Genomic DNA, 14355 nt, shown 5'->3' on the forward strand with positions numbered 1-14355 from the left:
ACGACCGTTAGCATCTCTTGCTCTCCACTCTCAGCCACACAGGACATCTGTAAGATCACAATAAATGACTGACTGACCAGACAGCAGCATCGGGTCTCTGTCGGCTGCTTTCTTGACATGATCAGACTCTCCTGTTAGCGAACTCTCGTCTATCTTCAGGTCGTTCCCCTGTATCAACACTCCATCCGTTGGAAGCAGGTCACCTAAAACAACAACAGAACAAAAACATATACTCTTTTAATTTAAAAAAAACAGAACAAAAAAATATACTGTTTTAATTTTAAAAAACATATACTATTTTAATTTAAATTCAGATCATAGTAAGTAGCATCCTGTCTGATTCCCAGCCATGTGTCTTTGTGGTAATATAGCATACTGTATATGATTAACATCCTGTCTGATTGCCAGCCATGTGTCTTTGTGGTTATATAGCATACTGTATATGATTAGCATCCTGTCTGATTGCCAGCCATGTGTCTTTGTGGTAATATAGCATACTGTATATGATTAGCATCCTGTCTGATTGCCAGCCATGTGTCTTTGTGGTAATATATATTATACTGTATATGATTAGCATCCTGTCTGATTGCCAGCCATGTGTCTTTGTGGTTATATAGCATACTGTATATGATTAGCATCCTGTCTGATTGCCAGCCATGTGTCTTTGTGGTAATATAGCATACTGTATATGATTAGCATCCTGTCTGATTGCCAGCCATGTGTCTTTGTGGTAATATATATTATACTGTATATGATTAGCATCCTGTCTGATTGCCAGCCATGTGTCTTTGTGGTAATATATATTATACTGTATATGATTAGCATCCTGTCTGATTGCCAGCCATGTGTCTTTGTGGTAATATATATTATACTGTATATGATCAGCATCCTGTCTGATTGCCAGCCATGTGTCTTTGTGGTAATATAGCATACTGTATATGATTAGCATCCTGTCTGATTGCCAGCCATGTGTCTTTGTGGTTATATAGCATACTGTATATGATTAGCATCCTGTCTGATTGCCAGCCATGTGTCTTTGAGGTAATATAGCATACTGTATATGATTAGCATCCTGTCTGATTGCCAGCCATGTGTCTTTGTGGTAATATATATTATACTGTATATGATTAGCATCCTGACTGATTGCCAGCCATGTGTCTTTGTGGTAATATATATTATACTGTATATGATTAGCATCCTGTCTGATTGCCAGCCATGTGTCTTTGTGGTAATATAGCATACTGTATATGATTAGCATCCTGTCTGATTCCCAGCCATGTGTCTTTGTGGTAATATATATTATACTGTAGTGAGGCAAGCTAGCATTCAACGTGAACATCTCTCTCTTCTACTAATCAGGGACGGATCAAACCTGGAACATCAGGTGAGTAGAGTCAATCAATTGATTGAAAACCAGGCGTACTCAGGCCCTCCAGATCGAATACTCTGATGGATGCTGTGAGGATTATGGGTAATCTCGTTCCCAGACACTTCCGCACCCCAAATGCGCAAACAGTGTGGCGGACCAACGAATCAAACTTGGCCTTTGTTAGCAAATAAACAGACGGGGAGAAACTCGGCATTGGCTTCATCGGTTTAATCTACCAACCAATCCTGTCTCACACCACCTACCCCTTAACCCTCCCATTGTCTTGCCTCCAGTTGGAGCAAAGTCCAGCAGTCTAAAATGAAATGACAAATCCTTTACTCAGTGAGGTCACTCCCATATAATTGTATGGTCACTCCCACTAAGGCCAATTTAGGATGGTTGATATCTCAGGCTTATATGTGCTGTGTGCAGTAGTCTGGGGATGAGGTTAGGGTTGCTCTAAGGGCAGGGCCTACAGGACAGTAGATCTCCAAGAAGAGGGCTGGGCTGAAAACCTACAGGACAGTAGATCTCCAGGAAGAGGGTTGGACTGAAAACCTATAGGACAGTAGATCTCCAGGAAGAGGGTTGGACTGAAAACCTACAGGACAGTAGATCTCCAGGAAGAGGGTTGGACTGAAAACCCACAGGACAGTAGATCTCCAGGAAGAGGGTTGTGCAGCCCTGCTCTGTGGCATCCATACGTACCATACTTGATTTGTGCGATGTCCCCGACCACGATGTCAGCGACCGGGAGCTGGATGACCTGAGCACCTCGGACCACCTGGAACTTCTGCTCCTGCTCGATGCGGCTCTGCAGTCCTCTGAACTGCTTCTCCTTGCTCCAGTCGTTGAAGGCCGTCACCAGAACCACACACACTACAGACAGCAAGATGGCTGCTCCCTCTATCCAGCCGGCCTCGGCCTCACCCTCATCCTCTGCACCCGCCGCCGCTGTCCCACAGGCTGAGAGACGGAGAGAGAGTCAGAGAGAGAGAGACAGAGAGAGAGCGAGAGAGAGAGAGAAAGAGAGAAAGAGAGAGATTAAGAGAAAGAGAGAAAGAGAGAAAGAGAGAAAGAGAGAGAGAGAGGGAGAGAGAGAGAGCACGAAAGAGAGAAAGAGAGTGAGAGAGAGAGACAGAGAGAGCGAGAGAGGTTAGATGCACACACACATTTCAAAATGACTATTCAATGCTTTGTATCTAACATTTTCCTTTGTATGAAAAAAAAAAGCCATGACAGGTCTTTATTCCGATTCTTAAAACCTTTTGATCTACTGTGATAGACTGGATGAATAAACTTGAATCATGTACACACATGTGTTCATGACACACACAAGTGATTTATGTATTCACTAGATGACCAAAACGGTGGAACTGTTTTCGAAACTACTGCACCTCCATCTTGGCACTCCTCGACCACCGTTGTAAAACATATTTTAGAAGCTGTAGAAAGGTATTAATTTATGTCTACGTTTGTTGTTGCCATGTTGTTTATTACAGTATGTGAGCTGAACGTACCACGTACCAACGTACCAAGAAATGAACAAATATAAAACAAATATTTTCCTTAAAGTATAATTTGAGAAAGTATTAATGTATCTGTCCCCATTACAACAACAAAATACTTAAATACATGTGATTTTAATGGAAATAATGTGGAGAACTGATTCTTCTGGAAAGAGCCAATATGGCCGACCGGTGGCTACAAAGCCTCTCATTGGCCAATACATAGCATTCCTAGCTCCAACAGTGCAGTGTTCTAACACACAGGATTGTGTTCTACCACACAGCATTGTGTTCTACCACACATCATTGTGTTCTACCACACAGGATTGTGTTCTACCACACATCATTGTGTTCTACCACACAGGATTGTGTTCTACCACACAGGATTGTGTTCTACCACACAGCATTGTGTTCTACCACACAGGATTGTGTTCTACCACACAGCATTGTGTTCTACCACACAGCATTGTGGGGAACAGGTTAATGTAAAGCCCTGCATGTTTTGAGAGGGGAACAGGTTAATGTCAAGCCCTGCATGTTTTGAGAGGGTGACAGGTTCATGTCAAGCCCTGCGTGTTTTGAGAGGGTGACAGGTTCATGTCAAGCCCTGCATGTTTTGAGAGGGTAACAGGTTAATGTCAAGCCCTGCATGTTTTGAGAGGGTAACAGGTTGTCAAGCCCTGCATGTTTTGAGAGGGTAACAGGTTAATTTCAAGCCCTGCATGTTTTGAGAGGGTGACAGGTTCATGTCAAGCCCTGCATGTTTTGAGAGGGTAACAGGTTCATGTCAAGCCCTGCATGTTTTGAGAGGGTAACAGGTTCATGTCAAGCCCTGCATGTTTTGAGAGGGTAACAGGTTAATGTCAAGCCCTGCATGTTTTGTTTTTTAAAGTCTCCATGGAATGGAGGCCAACATTGGCTGCTACTGTAGGCTGGATGATAAAACAGCTGTTTCCATGGTAAAATGTTATGGGATGTATTTTCTCCATTTGTTTTAATGGTAGACCACTCTGGTACGCCTACATTATGATCAAATTGTCACGCCCTCATCTGTTTCACCTGTCTTTGTGATGGTCTCCACCCACCTCTAGGTGTCACCTATTTTTCCCCATTAGTCCCCGGTGTATTTATCCCCGTGTTTCCTGTCTCTCTGTGCCAGTTCCTCTTGTTTTCTCCATTAGTCCCCGGTGTATTTATCCCTGTGTTTCCTGTCTCTCTGTGCCAGTTCCTCTTTTTTTCTCCATTAGTCCCCGGTGTATTTATCCCTGTGTTTCCTGTCTCTCTGTGCCAGTTCGTCTTGTTTTCCCCATTAGTCCCCGGTGTATTTATCCCTGTGTTTCCTGCCTCTCTGTGCCAGTTCGTCTTGTTTTCCCCATTAGTCCCCGGTGTATTTATCCCTGTGTTTCCTGTCTCTCTGTGCCAGTTTCTCTTGTTTTCTCCATTAGTCCCCGGGGGATTTATCCCTGTGTTTCCTGCCTCTCTGTGCCAGTTTCTCTTGTTTTCCCCATTAGTCCCCGGTGTATTTATCCCTGTGTTTCCTGTCTCTCTGTGCCAGTTTCTCTTGTTTTCTCCATTAGTCCCCGGTGTATTTATCCCTGTGTTTCCTGCCTCTCTGTGCCAGTTCCTCTTGTTTTCTCCATTAGTCCCCGGTGTATTTATCCCTGTGTTTCCTGCCTCTCTGTGCCAGTTCCTCTTGTTTTCTCCATTAGTCCCCGGTGTATTTATCCCTGTGTTTCCTGCCTCTCTGTGCCAGTTCGTCTTGTTTTCCCCATTAGTCCCCGGTGTATTTGTCCCTGTGTTTCCTGTCTCTCTGTGCCAGTTCCTCTTGTTTTCTCCATTAGTCCCCGGTGTATTTATCCCTGTGTTTCCTGCCTCTCTGTGCCAGTTCCTCTTGTTTTCTCCATTAGTCCCCGGTGTATTTATCCCTGTGTTTCCTGTCTCTCTGTGCCAGTTCCTCTTGTTTTCTCCATTAGTCCCGGTGTATTTATCCCTGTGTTTCCTGTCTCTCTGTGCCAGTTCGTCTTGTTTTCCCCATTAGTCCCGGTGTATTTATCACTGTGTTTCCTGTCTCTCTGTGCCAGTTCGTCTTGTTTTCCCCATTAGTCCCCGGTGTATTTATCCCTGTGTTTCCTGTCTCTCTGTGCCAGTTCCTCTTGTTTTCTCCATTAGTCCCCGGTGTATTTATCCCTGTGTTTCCTGCCTCTCTGTGCCAGTTCCTCTTGTTTTCTCCATTAGTCCCCGGTGTATTTATCCCTGTGTTTCCTGTCTCTCTGTGCCAGTTCCTCTTGTTTTCTCCATTAGTCCCCGGTGTATTTATCCCTGTGTTTCCTGTCTCTCTGTGCCAGTTCGTCTTGTTTTCTCCATTAGTCCCCGGTGTATTTATCCCTGTGTTTCCTGCCTCTCTGTGCCAGTTCCTCTTGTTTTCTCCATTAGTCCCTGGTGTATTTATCCCTGTGTTTCCTGCCTCTCTGTGCCAGTTCCTCTTGTTTTCTCCATTAGTCCCCGGTGTATTTATCCCTGTGTTTCCTGTCTCTCTGTGCCAGTTCCTCTTGTTTTCTCCATTAGTCCCCGGTGTATTTATCCCTGTGTTTCCTGCCTCTCTGTGCCAGTTCCTCTTGTTTTCTCCATTAGTCCCCGGTGTATTTATCCCTGTGTTTCCTGTCTCTCTGTGCCAGTTCCTCTTGTTTTCTCCATTAGTCCCCGGTGTATTTATCCCTGTGTTTCCTGCCTCTCTGTGCCAGTTCGTCTTGTTTTCCCCATTAGTCCCCGGTGTATTTATCCCTGTGTTTCCTGTCTCTCTGTGCCAGTTTCTCTTGTTTTCGCCGTTAGTCCCCGGGGGATTTATCCCTGTGTTTCCTGCCTCTCTGTGCCAGTTTCTCTTGTTTTCCCCATTAGTCCCCGGTGTATTTATCCCTGTGTTTCCTGTCTCTCTGTGCCAGTTCCTCTTGTTTTCTCCATTAGTCCCCGGTGTATTTATCCCTGTGTTTCCTGCCTCTCTGTGCCAGTTCGTCTTGTTTTCCCCATTAGTCCCCGGTGTATTTATCCCTGTGTTTCCTGTCTCTCTGTGCCAGTTTCTCGTGTTTTCTCCATTAGTCCCCGGTGTATTTATCCCTGTGTTTCCTGTCTTTCTGTGCCAGTTCGTCTTGTTTTCTCCATTAGTCCCCGGTGTATTTATCCCTGTGTTTCCTGCCTCTCTGTGCCAGTTCGTCTTGTTTTCCCCATTAGTCCCCGGTGTATTTATCCCTGTGTTTCCTGTCTCTCTGTGCCAGTTCCTCTTGTTTTCCCCATTAGTCCCCGGTGTATTTATCCCTGTGTTTCCTGTCTCTCTGTGCCAGTTTCTCTTGTTTTCTCCATTAGTCCCCGGTGTATTTATCCCTGTGTTTCCTGTCTCTCTGTGCCAGTTCCTCTTGTTTTCTCCATTAGTCCCCGGTGTATTTATCCCTGTGTTTCCTGCCTCTCTGTGCCAGTTCCTCTTGTTTTCCCCATTAGTCCCCGGTGTATTTATCCCTGTGTTTCCTGTCTCTCTGTGCCAGTTCCTCTTGTTTTCTCCATTAGTCCCCGGTGTATTTATCCCTGTGTTTCCTGTCTCTCTGTGCCAGTTCGTCTTGTTTTCCCCATTAGTCCCCGGTGTATTTATCCCTGTGTTTCCTGTCTCTCTGTGCCAGTTCCTCTTGTTTTCTCCATTAGTCCCCGGTGTATTTATCCCTGTGTTTCCTGCCTCTCTGTGCCAGTTCCTCTCGTTTTCTCCATTAGTCCCCGGTGTATTTATCCCTGTGTTTCCTGTCTCTCTGTGCCAGTTCCTCTTGTTTTCTCCATTAGTCCCCGGTGTATTTATCCCTGTGTTTCCTGCCTCTCTGTGCCAGTTCGTCTTGTTTTCCCCATTAGTCCCCGGTGTATTTATCCCTGTGTTTCCTGCCTCTCTGTGCCAGTTCCTCTTGTTTTCTCCATTAGTCCCGGTGTATTTATCCCTGTGTTTCCTGCCTCTCTGTGCCAGTTCCTCTTGTTTTCTCCATTAGTCCCGGTGTATTTATCCCTGTGTTTCCTGCCTCTCTGTGCCAGTTCCTCTTGTTTTCTCCATTAGTCCCCGGTGTATTTATCCCTGTGTTTCCTGCCTCTCTGTGCCAGTTCGTCTTGTTTTCCCCATTAGTCCCCGGTGTATTTATCCCTGTGTTTCCTGTCTCTCTGTGCCAGTTCCTCTTGTTTTCTCCATTAGTCCCCGGTGTATTTATCCCTGTGTTTCCTGCCTCTCTGTGCCAGTTCCTCTTGTTTTCTCCATTAGTCCCCGGTGTATTTATCCCTGTGTTTCCTGTCTCTCTGTGCCAGTTCCTCTTGTTTTCTCCATTAGTCCCCGGTGTATTTATCCCTGTGTTTCCTGTCTCTCTGTGCCAGTTCGTCTTGTTTTCCCCATTAGTCCCCGGTGTATTTATCACTGTGTTTCCTGTCTCTCTGTGCCAGTTCGTCTTGTTTTCCCCATTAGTCCCGGTGTATTTATCCCTGTGTTTCCTGTCTCTCTGTGCCAGTTCCTCTTGTTTTCTCCATTAGTCCCCGGTGTATTTATCCCTGTGTTTCCTGTCTCTCTGTGCCAGTTCGTCTTGTTTTCCCCATTAGTCCCGGTGTATTCATCCCTGTGTTTCCTGCCTCTCTGTGCCAGTTCCTCTTGTTTTCCCCATTAGTCCCCGGTGTATTTATCCCTGTGTTTCCTGTCTCTCTGTGCCAGTTCCTCTTGTTTTCTCCATTAGTCCCCGGTGTATTTATCCCTGTGTTTCCTGCCTCTCTGTGCCAGTTCCTCTTGTTTTCACCATTAGTCCCCGGTGTATTTATCCCTGTGTTTCCTGTCTCTCTGTGCCAGTTCCTCTTGTTTTCTCCATTAGTCCCCGGTGTATTTATCCCTGTGTTTCCTGCCTCTCTGTGCCAGTTCCTCTTGTTTTCTCCATTAGTCCCCGGTGTATTTATCCCTGTGTTTTCTGTCTCTCTGTGCCAGTTCGTCTTGTTTTCTCCATTAGTCCCCGGTGTATTTATCCCTGTGTTTCCTGCCTCTCTGTGCCAGTTCGTCTTGTTTTCCCCATTAGTCCCCGGTGTATTTATCCCTGTGTTTCCTGTCTCTCTGTGCCAGTTTCTCTTGTTTTCGCCATTAGTCCCCGGGGGATTTATCCCTGTGTTTCCTGCCTCTCTGTGCCAGTTTCTCTTGTTTTCCCCATTAGTCCCCGGTGTATTTATCCCTGTGTTTCCTGTCTCTCTGTGCCAGTTTCTCTTGTTTTCTCCATTAGTCCCCGGTGTATTTATCCCTGTGTTTCCTGCCTCTCTGTGCCAGTTCCTCTTGTTTTCCCCATTAGTCCCCGGTGTATTTATCCCTGTGTTTCCTGCCTCTCTGTGCCAGTTCGTCTTGTTTTCCCCATTAGTCCCCGGTGTATTTATCCCTGTGTTTCCTGTCTCTCTGTGCCAGTTCCTCTTGTTTTCTCCATTAGTCCCCGGTGTATTTATCCCTGTGTTTCCTGCCTCTCTGTGCCAGTTCCTCTTGTTTTCTCCATTAGTCCCCGGTGTATTTATCCCTGTGTTTCCTGTCTCTCTGTGCCAGTTCCTCTTGTTTTCTCCATTAGTCCCCGGTGTATTTATCCCTGTGTTTCCTGTCTCTCTGTGCCAGTTCGTCTTGTTTTCCCCATTAGTCCCCGGTGTATTTATCACTGTGTTTCCTGTCTCTCTGTGCCAGTTCGTCTTGTTTTCCCCATTAGTCCCCGGTGTATTTATCCCTGTGTTTCCTGTCTCTCTGTGCCAGTTCCTCTTGTTTTCTCCATTAGTCCCCGGTGTATTTATCCCTGTGTTTCCTGCCTCTCTGTGCCAGTTCCTCTTGTTTTCTCCATTAGTCCCCGGTGTATTTATCCCTGTGTTTCCTGTCTCTCTGTGCCAGTTCCTCTTGTTTTCTCCATTAGTCCCCGGTGTATTTATCCCTGTGTTTCCTGCCTCTCTGTGCCAGTTCGTCTTGTTTTCCCCATTAGTCCCCGGTGTATTTATCCCTGTGTTTCCTGCCTCTCTGCGCCAGTTCCTCTTGTTTTCTCCATTAGTCCCCGGTGTATTTATCCCTGTGTTTCCTGCCTCTCTGTGCCAGTTCCTCTTGTTTTCTCCATTAGTCCCCGGTGTATTTATCCCTGTGTTTCCTGCCTCTCTGTGCCAGTTCCTCTTGTTTTCTCCATTAGTCCCTGGTGTATTTATCCCTGTGTTTCCTGCCTCTCTGTGCCAGTTCGTCTTGTTTTCCCCATTAGTCCCCGGTGTATTTATCCCTGTGTTTCCTGTCTCTCTGTGCCAGTTCCTCTTGTTTTCTCCATTAGTCCCCGGTGTATTTATCCCTGTGTTTCCTGCCTCTCTGTGCCAGTTCCTCTTGTTTTCTCCATTAGTCCCCGGTGTATTTATCCCTGTGTTTCCTGTCTCTCTGTGCCAGTTCCTCTTGTTTTCTCCATTAGTCCCCGGTGTATTTATCCCTGTGTTTCCTGCCTCTCTGTGCCAGTTCCTCTTGTTTTCCCCATTAGTCCCCGGTGTATTTATCCCTGTGTTTCCTGCCTCTCTGTGCCAGTTCGTCTTGTTTTCCCCATTAGTCCCCGGTGTATTTATCCCTGTGTTTCCTGTCTCTCTGTGCCAGTTCCTCTTGTTTTCTCCATTAGTCCCCGGTGTATTTATCCCTGTGTTTCCTGCCTCTCTGTGCCAGTTCCTCTTGTTTTCTCCATTAGTCCCCGGTGTATTTATCCCTGTGTTTCCTGTCTCTCTGTGCCAGTTCCTCTTGTTTTCTCCATTAGTCCCCGGTGTATTTATCACTGTGTTTCCTGTCTCTCTGTGCCAGTTCGTCTTGTTTTCCCCATTAGTCCCCGGTGTATTTATCCCTGTGTTTCCTGTCTCTCTGTGCCAGTTCCTCTTGTTTTCTCCATTAGTCCCCGGTGTATTTATCCCTGTGTTTCCTGCCTCTCTGTGCCAGTCCTCTTGTTTTCTCCATTAGTCCCCGGTGTATTTATCCCTGTGTTTCCTGCCTCTCTGTGCCAGTTCGTCTTGTTTTCCCCATTAGTCCCCGGTGTATTTATCCCTGTGTTTCCTGCCTCTCTGCGCCAGTTCCTCTTGTTTTCTCCATTAGTCCCCGGTGTATTTATCCCTGTGTTTCCTGCCTCTCTGTGCCAGTTCCTCTTGTTTTCTCCATTAGTCCCCGGTGTATTTATCCCTGTGTTTCCTGCCTCTCTGTGCCAGTTCCTCTTGTTTTCTCCATTAGTCCCTGGTGTATTTATCCCTGTGTTTCCTGCCTCTCTGTGCCAGTTCGTCTTGTTTTCCCCATTAGTCCCCGGTGTATTTATCCCTGTGTTTCCTGTCTCTCTGTGCCAGTTCCTCTTGTTTTCTCCATTAGTCCCCGGTGTATTTATCCCTGTGTTTCCTGCCTCTCTGTGCCAGTTCCTCTTGTTTTCTCCATTAGTCCCCGGTGTATTTATCCCTGTGTTTCCTGTCTCTCTGTGCCAGTTCCTCTTGTTTTCTCCATTAGTCCCGGTGTATTTATCCCTGTGTTTCCTGCCTCTCTGTGCCAGTTCCTCTTGTTTTCCCCATTAGTCCCCGGTGTATTTATCCCTGTGTTTCCTGTCTCTCTGTGCCAGTTCCTCTTGTTTTCTCCATTAGTCCCCGGTGTATTTATCCCTGTGTTTCCTGCCTCTCTGTGCCAGTTCCTCTTGTTTTCTCCATTAGTCCCCGGTGTATTTATCCCTGTGTTTCCTGTCTCTCTGTGCCAGTTCCTCTTGTTTTCTCCATTAGTCCCCGGTGTATTTATCCCTGTGTTTCCTGTCTCTCTGTGCCAGTTCGTCTTGTTTTCCCCATTAGTCCCCGGTGTATTTATCACTGTGTTTCCTGTCTCTCTGTGCCAGTTCCTCTTGTTTTCTCCATTAGTCCCCGGTGTATTTATCCCTGTGTTTCCTGCCTCTCTGTGCCAGTCCTCTTGTTTTCTCCATTAGTCCCCGGTGTATTTATCCCTGTGTTTCCTGTCTCTCTGTGCCAGTTCCTCTTGTTTTCTCCATTAGTCCCCGGTGTATTTATCCCTGTGTTTCCTGCTTCTCTGTGCCAGTTCCTCTTGTTTTCTCCATTAGTCCCTGGTGTATTTATCCCTGTGTTTCCTGCCTCTCTGTGCCAGTTCGTCTTGTTTTCCCCATTAGTCCCCGGTGTATTTATCCCTGTGTTTCCTGTCTCTCTGTGCCAGTTCCTCTTGTTTTCTCCATTAGTCCCCGGTGTATTTATCCCTGTGTTTCCTGCCTCTCTGTGCCAGTTCCTCTTGTTTTCTCCATTAGTCCCCGGTGTATTTATCCCTGTGTTTCCTGTCTCTCTGTGCCAGTTCCTCTTGTTTTCTCCATTAGTCCCCGGTGTATTTATCCCTGTGTTTCCTGTCTCTCTGTGCCAGTTCGTCTTGTTTTCCCCATTAGTCCCCGGTGTATTTATCACTGTGTTTCCTGTCTCTCTGTGCCAGTTCGTCTTGTTTTCCCCATTAGTCCCCGGTGTATTTATCCCTGTGTTTCCTGTCTCTCTGTGCCAGTTCCTCTTGTTTTCTCCATTAGTCCCCGGTGTATTTATCCCTGTGTTTCCTGCCTCTCTGTGCCAGTTCCTCTTGTTTTCTCCATTAGTCCCGGTGTATTTATCCCTGTGTTTCCTGTCTCTCTGTGCCAGTTCCTCTTGTTTTCTCCATTAGTCCCCGGTGTATTTATCCCTGTGTTTCCTGTCTCTCTGTGCCAGTTCGTCTTGTTTTCTCCATTAGTCCCCGGTGTATTTATCCCTGTGTTTCCTGTCTCTCTGTGCCAGTTCGTCTTGTTTTCCCCATTAGTCCCCGGTGTATTCATCCCTGTGTTTCCTGCCTCTCTGTGCCAGTTCTCTTGTTTTCCCCATTAGTCCCCGGTGTATTTATCCCTGTGTTTCCTGTCTCTCTGTGCCAGTTCCTCTTGTTTTCTCCATTAGTCCCCGGTGTATTTATCCCTGTGTTTCCTGCCTCTCTGTGCCAGTTCCTCTTGTTTTCTCCATTAGTCCCCGGTGTATTTATCCCTGTGTTTCCTGTCTCTCTGTGCCAGTTCCTCTTGTTTTCTCCATTAGTCCCCGGTGTATTTATCCCTGTGTTTCCTGCCTCTCTGTGCCAGTTCCTCTTGTTTTCCCCATTAGTCCCCGGTGTATTTATCCCTGTGTTTCCTGCCTCTCTGTGCCAGTTCGTCTTGTTTTCCCCATTAGTCCCCGGTGTATTTATCCCTGTGTTTCCTGCCTCTCTGTGCCAGTTCGTCTTGTTTTCCCCATTAGTCCCCGGTGTATTTATCCCTGTGTTTCCTGTCTCTCTGTGCCAGTTCCTCTTGTTTTCTCCATTAGTCCCGGTGTATTTATCCCTGTGTTTCCTGCCTCTCTGTGCCAGTTCCTCTTGTTTTCTCCATTAGTCCCCGGTGTATTTATCCCTGTGTTTCCTGTCTCTCTGTGCCAGTTCCTCTTGTTTTCTCCATTAGTCCCCGGTGTATTTATCCCTGTGTTTCCTGTCTCTCTGTGCCAGTTCCTCTTGTTTTCCCCATTAGTCCCCGGTGTATTTATCCCTGTGTTTCCTGTCTCTCTGTGCCAGTTCGTCTTGTTTTCCCCATTAGTCCCCGGTGTATTTATCCCTGTGTTTCCTGTCTCTCTGTGCCAGTTCCTCTTGTTTTCTCCATTAGTCCCCGGTGTATTTATCCCTGTGTTTCCTGCCTCTCTGTGCCAGTTCCTCTTGTTTTCTCCATTAGTCCCCGGTGTATTTATCCCTGTGTTTCCTGTCTCTCTGTGCCAGTTCCTCTTGTTTTCTCCATTAGTCCCCGGTGTATTTATCCCTGTGTTTCCTGTCTCTCTGTGCCAGTTCGTCTTGTTTTCTCCATTAGTCCCCGGTGTATTTATCCCTGTGTTTCCTGTCTCTCTGTGCCAGTTCGTCTTGTTTTCCCCATTAGTCCCCGGTGTATTTATCCCTGTGTTTCCTGCCTCTCTGTGCCAGTTCCTCTTGTTTTCCCCATTAGTCCCCGGTGTATTTATCCCTGTGTTTCCTGTCTCTCTGTGCCAGTTCCTCTTGTTTTCTCCATTAGTCCCCGGTGTATTTATCCCTGTGTTTCCTGCCTCTCTGTGCCAGTTCCTCTTGTTTTCTCCATTAGTCCCCGGTGTATTTATCCCTGTGTTTCCTGTCTCTCTGTGCCAGTTCCTCTTGTTTTCTCCATTAGTCCCCGGTGTATTTATCCCTGTGTTTCCTGCCTCTCTGTGCCAGTTCCTCTTGTTTTCTCCATTAGTCCCCGGTGTATTTATCCCTGTGTTTCCTGCCTCTCTGTGCCAGTTCGTCTTGTTTTCCCCATTAGTCCCGGTGTATTTATCCCTGTGTTTCCTGTCTCTCTGTGCCAGTTCCTCTTGTTTTCTCCATTAGTCCCCGGTGTATTTATCCCTGTGTTTCCTGCCTCTCTGTGCCAGTTCCTCTTGTTTTCTCCATTAGTCCCGGTGTATTTATCCCTGTGTTTCCTGTCTCTCTGTGCCAGTTCCTCTTGTTTTCTCCATTAGTCCCTGGTGTATTTATCCCTGTGTTTCCTGCCTCTCTGTGCCAGTTCGTCTTGTTTTCCCCATTAGTCCCCGGTGTATTTATCCCTGTGTTTCCTGTCTCTCTGTGCCAGTTCCTCTTGTTTTCTCCATTAGTCCCCGGTGTATTTATCCCTGTGTTTCCTGCCTCTCTGTGCCAGTTCCTCTTGTTTTCTCCATTAGTCCCCGGTGTATTTATCCCTGTGTTTCCTGTCTCTCTGTGCCAGTTCCTCTTGTTTTCTCCATTAGTCCCCGGTGTATTTATCCCTGTGTTTCCTGTCTCTCTGTGCCAGTTCGTCTTGTTTTCCCCATTAGTCCCCGGTGTATTTATCCCTGTGTTTCCTGTCTCTCTGTGCCAGTTCCTCTTGTTTTCTCCATTAGTCCCCGGTGTATTTATCCCTGTGTTTCCTGCCTCTCTGTGCCAGTTCCTCTTGTTTTCTCCATTAGTCCCCGGTGTATTTATCCCTGTGTTTCCTGTCTCTCTGTGCCAGTTCCTCTTGTTTTCTCCATTAGTCCCCGGTGTATTTATCCCTGTGTTTCCTGCCTCTCTGTGCCAGTTCCTCTTGTTTTCTCCATTAGTCCCTGGTGTATTTATCCCTGTGTTTCCTGCCTCTCTGTGCCAGTTCCTCTTGTTTTCCCCATTAGTCCCCGGTGTATTTATCCCTGTGTTTCCTGTCTCTCTGTGCCAGTTCCTCTTGTTTTCTCCATTAGTCCCCGGTGTATTTATCCCTGTGTTTCCTGCCTCTCTGTGCCAGTTCCTCTTGTTTTCTCCATTAGTCCCCGGTGTATTTATCCTGTGTTTCCTGTCTCTCTGTGCCAGTTCCTCTTGTTTTCTCCATTAGTCCCCGGTGTATTTATCCCTGTGTTTCCTGTCTCTCTGTGCCAGTTCGTCTTGTTTTCCCCATTAGTCCCCGGTGTATTTAT

At 46.6% G+C, this 14355-nt stretch overlaps 1 protein-coding gene across 1 annotated transcript in view; it reads right to left on the bottom strand.

Moving 5' to 3' along the window:
- The window catches only part of LOC115124942 (plasma membrane calcium-transporting ATPase 2), a 274814-nt gene that overhangs the window by 134266 nt on the left and 126193 nt on the right, over positions 1 to 14355 (bottom strand). Inside the window, exons 3-4 of the mRNA XM_065004521.1 lie at positions 2078 to 2335; positions 78 to 203 (exon numbers count right to left, since the gene is read on the bottom strand). Coding sequence (XP_064860593.1) covers positions 78 to 203; positions 2078 to 2335 — 384 coding nt within the window. The remainder of the gene's footprint in view (positions 1 to 77; positions 204 to 2077; positions 2336 to 14355) is intronic.

The sequence above is a fragment of the Oncorhynchus nerka genome, linkage group LG2 (assembly GCF_034236695.1).
Source record: "Oncorhynchus nerka isolate Pitt River linkage group LG2, Oner_Uvic_2.0, whole genome shotgun sequence".
Classification (NCBI taxonomy): Eukaryota; Metazoa; Chordata; class Actinopteri; order Salmoniformes; family Salmonidae; genus Oncorhynchus; species Oncorhynchus nerka.